Raw genomic sequence first — 6,403 nt, forward strand, 5'->3', positions numbered from 1 at the left:
ATAACCATTCGTGTGACACGAAGCGGGTTTACAGAACCGGGTCAGACGCCACTAGAGGACGTGCCACCTAACTTACATCGGAGTTCGTCACCGGGGAAGAACAGGCGGGAGTTTCTGGGAGGCACAAACCAGTACCAACGTATGTGTGTGCCTGCCGAGCCGGTTTGTCCTCCGGAGGTTATCTCCCAATCTATCGGTATATCGGTCCATGAACCCACTAACTCCCAGCCTAACGATCGGTAGTCCAGTTCCCTCTAGTCTCCCTACGCGAAGAGTCGCCGCTGGTAGCCGCCCGTCTTCTAGGCGGACCGAGGCCGTCTGCGTAGGTCCGAACAAAGGAGAAGGTGGAATTTGACCCACCCTCGTCACTGTCTGAAAAGTTTAGCAAATTTACAACCGAGAGTGGAGAGAACTACTAACCCAGTTTATAGTCTGACCCATCGGACGTGGGGGGCGCTCGAAAACTGGCCGTCTGTTCGATGAAGTCCTTTACCAATGGTCAGAAGTCCTTTGTTGTGCTACAACACTACGGCCGGGCTGAGCCTTTATATGAACGAGGTCGGTGCCTTGGGAGAAAACGACCCAGAAAATCTTTGTCGGTCAGACTGTCGGCCAGTTGTGGTACCCGGTACTTTATGATCTTCAGGAAATAGGCCGTTGTAACCCTGTCATGTTAAGGAGAAAGGGGCAAAATTACAGCCGACCGCTCTGTGGAGGTTGGTTACTGAGACATACAGACTTACATAGTAGTAGGTACAAACTCCTTTGCACCTAAGGGTGCGATCCGCCGTAAGGGGTAGGGAAGGGTCACCTTGTCACTAAAAACCCTCTCCCGGGTCAGGAATAGGTCGAATCGAAAGAAGTCGGAATAACCTCTTGTCTGCGCTGCCCCAAGAAGACCCGTATGTCCGCCAGGGGTGATGGCCCTCCGAAAGATGACCTGGGCGTACTGTCAGATAGTGGGCCCCAGAACGAAGGCTCCGAAGACCCTCGTAAGTGTCGAAACTCTCCCCAGAGTGAGCCGTCTCCGAAGCCCTGGCGTAGTTTTCAGAAGTGGCCCCAGGGAACGAGGCCTCCGAAGACCCCTCCGGCGTAGTGTCTCGAAACTCTTCCCCAGACGAGTGAGCGCTTCTCCGAAGACCCCTGCGGGCGTAGTTTCAGAAGTCGCCCAGAACGAAGGCGCATCCGAAAGACTCACAGTAGGCCCATAGTGTCTGAGCTCTCCACCATATCGTACAGAGCGCTCTCATCGAAGAAAAGCTCAACGCGTAGTTTTCAGACTTTGATAGTCGCCAGAACTCGAAGGCCTCCGCAAGTCTTCTGCGCCGTAGTGTCTGAACTCACGAGGGAGGGAATAAGAGTGGTCTACTCCGAAGATACCTGGCGTACTCTCGTTGAGCCTTAGTCCTAGAATCGTGGCCTAGAAGATCACCCTGCTTTCAGAAGTTCTGTCTTACTCTTCGCCCTTATGACTGAGCGCTCCGACAGCAGTTTGAGCCTATCAGTGTACGTCAGAAGGTCACAGAACAGGCCTCCGAAAGAATACCGTGGGTCGTAGTGCGCTGATCGCACTCTCTTCTTTCCCAGATATTAATATAAGGTCACGTTCCATATCTGAGGCTGGTATAAGGAAGTAGCCCGGCACAGAAAGACCTCGTCTATCCCTTATTTCTGGCTGGGGAACCCACCCTTCTCCGGTCCATTGTTCAGATCCATCGTTCGTTAGCATGGGTGCTACTTCCCCTTCAGCTCCTAGACACCCGAGACCGGAACAATTCTTTGGAGGAAATTCCAGTACCATTGTTACTCCCCTGGGACCTTACAGTCCCCATTTATGTTCTAGACTGTATAGAACTTAAAGTCCCTGTCGACCTCCTCGTCAGTGCTTGTAAACCTACCTTTTGTCCATGAAATGTTGTAGTGGAATGTGGTACGTTATTAGTCACTCGGTCAGGATACACCCAATACATCCCATCGGTCACCCTGGTTTTACTAACCACAAGGCCCCCTGCGCTTTTTGTTACTTTCTGCTCCTTCGAGTCACAACTGCAGGCTTTGAATGACTTCTCCAACCACACCACCACTCAATGGGTGTGTCTTCTGCTGGTAGGTTCCGTGGACGAAGGTAACCAGAACCTCTCGCCTTCCAGAGTTTCCAGCTCGAAGAATCGTGTGAGTTTCAGATATTTATTTGACCGTACGACCTCTGGTCTCAGATGGTGTTTTGTCCTACNGCAGCAACGAGCCTCGCAACGAGCCTCGCAACGAGCAACGTCCCGACCAATCAGAGCAATCTGGGCTCACAGGGAGGGGGGGGGGCAGGAGCTCCAACAAGCCGTTTAGGACAGAGAATGAATACACATACTATACAGAGATGCTGTATGAGAAACCAATGTGATTTGGGAAAATTGCACAATTTAAATCTATTCTAGTAGACCTCAACAATGGAAATATGATCAGTAGAAATGGCCATGACATGGGAGCTTTAAGTAAATCCCCAAACGACCCTGTAGAATGCAAAGTAATTCAATTAGCTGTACTGTACCTTTACCAGGTGCGATAAACCAATAAACACAGGGAAGGGTGAAACATAAGGAAGAAGCCATGTTGGAATGAAGTGTCTAGCGCTCCTTTCTTTTTTTCATATAGTTTTCAATGGCAGAACTTTGTCATTTTATGACAATTATGTATTTTCTTACTAAATAAACATTACTCTGTCTAATACAATATATATTTTATTTTCCAGGACATTTCTTTGGCAGAACTTTGTAATTTGCTATTAATTACAGGAAAATGGATACAGTGTTCATTATACTTCCCGTTAATTAATTGTATTTAATTACCTGGAGAGTTTTTGCATTATTGCACAGCAGGCGAGCTGAACATGTGAAACTTGTTTAACTAGTTAAGCCCCAAGCCTGTTTTTAAGGCCTCAGGCTCGAAAATGACCTTCCCAGAACAAATGATATTCTTCACTTCTAAAAGGGGTAAATTAATCATCTTTTTTCTCAAAGCAATGATAAACCTGTGGGTTGGATGTAGAAAAGTCAGAGTCAATATAGAATTTTTTTATTTTAAAGTAAATTCAGATTGAACATAGTAAAAAAATGTAAATTATAGTGTCCGTCCAAAAAAACAACATTACTTATTGTGAAAACCACCCTTGAATGATGGGATAGTAGACAAAAAGCTTTAGGAATCCAAACATATAATAAGTACCCTGCCTGTATCAAGATTAATGCAAAACAAGTGACATTTTACCTTTTTAGAGAGGTTTTGATCTCTCAGTGATGTTACTTGTACCTCTGGAATCTGTGGAATCTCAGCTTGCTAATCGATATCTTGTTTGTGCAGATCCGATAAGGAATAAGGGTATTTCTACCGTGAGTTCTGTGCAAAGTGCGTTAGCATTCTTTCGCTCAGGGCTAATTCAGAGGCTTTCTTATTACCCTTTTTTCGTTTAGCTAAAAATTGTTAATATTGTCTGAAAGCTGAGTTTCTTCCCGTTAAGTGGGTATGACACATTCATAGTTTGTTAGATGTTAAGAAGCCCTCAGACGCTGTTTCTTGCAAGATCTTGCGTTTTGCCCCCGCCCGCTTTAAAATCTATATTTTAACATATGGATGCATTCACTTTTTTCTGTGCTAAGGCTCAGCGTGGATGCAGCAGATACTTGTCAAGATCATGGATGCTGCACATCCCGACATGGAGGAAGAGGCAGACAACAGGGCGCGAGTTCCCTTTCTGGAGGCCAACACGTTAGATGACTTTCGTCGAGAGAGGCCAGATCCCCGTCTTTATGCCACACACCTTCCCCCTGACATGTTGCCTACTGGATTGAAGGCCAAAAGAGTCAAGGTAATGAAGGGATGGACTTACAATACTGTCTCTGCTGCTGTCAGTCCAGCCTGGAAATGAACTTAAACTTGCATTATATAAAACACATGTTATAATAGATATTGTTGCAACACAAGGCATCTGTCAACCAAGCAAACAGTCTCGCAAAAATGCATCTATTTCAGTCGATCTTCAAATTTCGGTTCCAGAAATGTATCCAAATTAGAAGATATTGTTTGACACTGCCTCATTTGCATCTTTAAACATTCAGTGTTAGAACATTCAAAGTAATTGTCTTAACGTAATCAACCAGGGAAGTGTTATGGTGATATCTTGTTAAAATATTAACCGTTTTCACCTGTCGTGTCTCAATATATTCTTAGCATAATAGTAAAGCGGCTGTTGTATAGTCATGAGAAGAAACTAAACTAAAAACTGAGATCCGAACCTCAACAGGCCTATGGTGCGGAATTACAGATACTACGTTTTTATTAACTTCACATGCTGTTTTTTAGGTTGTGTATGTGATGAGGAACCCCAAAGATGTCCTGGTGTCCCTCTATCACTTTTCTCACAGTTGGAAGATGTTGGAAACACCAAAGAGCTTTGAGGCTTTCTTTCAGGACTTCATGGATGGCAAAGGTAGGTTAAGGTGTTATTTGTATAGTATATTTAATATTGTTTGAATATAACATTTGAGAAAAAACCAATGTCAGTCTAAATATCTCCTGTTTTTCATTGTATAACAGTCTATATGGGACTGTGGTTTGATCATGTGAGGGAATATCAGAAGGAAAAAGACGAGATGGACGTACATTATGTCAAGTATGAAGACATGTTGAAGGTTGGAAATCATGTTTTTATATATATATTTTTGGTTTTTAGTTCTTCCACGATGACAGGGTTGTTGATTATAGAAAAAAGTTTATTTTCAATGTTTAACTAGCAACAAACGTGTAGCGTCCTCTCATTCTACTTCCCTACCAGTATACAAGCATATATATATATATATACTGTATATGATGTTAACTATAATTCTCATGAATGTAGTAGTAAAAATAAATAACATGCTTTCCTTTACATGTGGAATTGACAGGACCTCAGAGGGGAAGTTGTGAAGGTTTGTGATTTTCTGGGAAAAGATTTGACTGATGAAGCCATCGATCATGTTGTGGAGATGTCCACGTTCAAAAACATGAAGACAAACCCCAAAGCTAACTACAAGGACTTGGTTGAAAAACAACGCTACAGCAGCCCAACCATGCGCAAAGGTTTGTTTCCAGCTTGTTTGGTAGACTGGTAGATTATTATTATTTTAAATTACATATCGCTTTATGCTTGATGTTTTATTAACCCTCCTATTGTCTTCGTTTCCCCCCTTACTTTGGTGTTCGCGGTCAAATTTGACCGGTCCTGTTTTAACTGCTATTACATTAACACAAAAACCATTCATCATCACCAAATTTCATTTACCACCCTTTCAAACTGTACATATTGTATCAGACTACTGGTATATGAACAACTGCAGTAAATATACAAAGAATAGACACTGAACACGTATTGCGTGTGCCAGGTGTGATCCATGTAAGTAGTAAATCGGTCAGATTTGACCCGAAGACAACAGGAGGGTTAAAGTCTTTGTGTGTTTGTTTGTGACAGGTGTGGCAGGCGACTGGAAGAACTTCTTCACAGTGGCTCAGAATGAGTATTTTGACATAGTGTTCGAAGAGAAGATGAGCGACCTTCCTCTGAGCTTCACCTGGGAGATCAAACAGTAGCTCCATTATCATTCAAAAATGGCTCTTACATGGGGGGGTTTAAAAGAAAAAAAGTCCAGTGTTATTCTATATTCTGTTGCCAACAATATGTTTATCTTTTCGCAGTTACGTAATCATCAAATAGTTGTGAAACATTTCACCCTAAACAACAAATATAAAATACATTTGGATTATATATTTACATATTTGATTCTACATCCCTGGATTGACACATGGGTAAAAACATTTCCTAGATTACGAAGAGATTATTATTATTATACAGAGATGAGGAAACATTTTAGGGTACAATAATATTGTTTACAAAGTCAATCAACCATGGATCGTATGTTGGAGCAATTTTATTCTATCAATAAATAAAAATGAGAAGATAAATGTACAAAACGTCAGGATTCAGCTAGATCAATTATACAGGGATATTTTACATTTAGTTGGCAATCAAAACATAATTACAAATATGACATACTTGTAGCACCATTGAGTAATATTTGTGTTAGTTGTTAGTAATAGAAAGACTAATTTACATAAACTGTTGGCATTAAAGATCCCCTATGATACTGTTCTTCATCAATATATTATAGGTCTCAGGTACAAAACATGTCTCTGAAGTGTTTGGCTCCAAATGCCAAATAGATCATTGCAGCATTACCCATAATCCCCTCTGTTTCAGCCCTGTTTCAAAAGTGCTGATTCTCTGTCTGTTACTTCAGATGAAAAGCCACTCTGAGAGATATTTGGTTAAAAAGAACACAATGGTGCTCTAGGAGGAGATTCAGGTGATAATGGGGGG

General features: G+C 42.2%; 1 protein-coding gene across 1 annotated transcript; it reads left to right on the forward strand.

Moving 5' to 3' along the window:
- Positions 1-904: 904 nt before the first annotated feature.
- Positions 905-6,236, forward strand: LOC104967313 (amine sulfotransferase-like). Its single transcript, XM_010796724.1, has 4 exons — positions 905-992; positions 3,651-3,859; positions 4,935-5,109; positions 5,498-6,236. Exons 1-4 carry the CDS (start codon positions 905-907, stop codon positions 5,614-5,616), a joined length of 591 nt encoding a protein of 196 aa, XP_010795026.1. The 3' UTR covers positions 5,617-6,236.
- Positions 6,237-6,403: the final 167 nt, after the last annotated feature.

Source organism: Notothenia coriiceps, unplaced genomic scaffold, assembly GCF_000735185.1.
Source record: "Notothenia coriiceps isolate Sejong01 unplaced genomic scaffold, NC01 NC01_scaffold00037250, whole genome shotgun sequence".
Taxonomy (NCBI): Eukaryota; Metazoa; Chordata; class Actinopteri; order Perciformes; family Nototheniidae; genus Notothenia; species Notothenia coriiceps.

Excerpts from the sequence above, each read along its gene's own strand:
- LOC104967313 (XM_010796724.1), top strand. The coding sequence starts at position 905 with ATGTCCGCCAGGGGTGATGGCCCTCCGAAAGATGACCTGGGCGTACTG. Across the intron at positions 993-3,650 it reads CGAAGGCTCCGAAGACCCTC|GCTCAGCGTGGATGCAGCAG; the intron begins GTAAGTGTCGAA and ends TTCTGTGCTAAG. Across the intron at positions 5,110-5,497 it reads CAGCCCAACCATGCGCAAAG|GTGTGGCAGGCGACTGGAAG; the intron begins GTTTGTTTCCAG and ends TGTTTGTGACAG.